At 27.5% G+C, this 338-nt stretch overlaps 1 pseudogene across 1 annotated transcript; it reads left to right on the top strand.

Annotated features, from left to right (window-relative positions):
- PGSY75_0036600 (stevor) lies at nucleotides 1-338 on the top strand (annotated as a pseudogene; the record flags this gene model as incomplete). The annotated part of the gene is given in 2 exon segments: nucleotides 1-137; nucleotides 140-338. Coding segments are annotated over 2 exon segments (336 nt in total), but the record flags the coding sequence as incomplete, so codon positions are not given.

Raw genomic sequence — 338 nt, 5'->3', positions numbered from 1 at the left:
TTTCACAACGTATGACAATACTTTCTGTATTGTTGAGAATATATGAAAAAAATTTTCGTAACCAAAATTATATTATGTTAAAATCAGGTATATATACCAATGAAAATAAAAAATCTTATGAATATCCAAATAAAGAAAAATATATACACGAACACATTTTTCGTTGAAAAAACCAAAAGATAATTATTTGGATAATTTAAAAAAAGGTTGTATTGGGAGTTCTGCTACATGTGGACTTTCATCTATGATTACAGGAAGTTGTGGTGTTAATTTTGGTGTTATTGCAGCTAAAGTGGCAACTTTTAGTGCAGACTTTTATCCCTTATGGTATGGCTTTT

This window comes from Plasmodium gaboni (assembly GCF_001602025.1).
Source record: "Plasmodium gaboni strain SY75 chromosome Unknown, whole genome shotgun sequence".
NCBI lineage: Eukaryota > Apicomplexa > Aconoidasida > Haemosporida > Plasmodiidae > Plasmodium > Plasmodium gaboni.
This window is presented reverse-complemented; position numbering and strand designations above follow the sequence as displayed.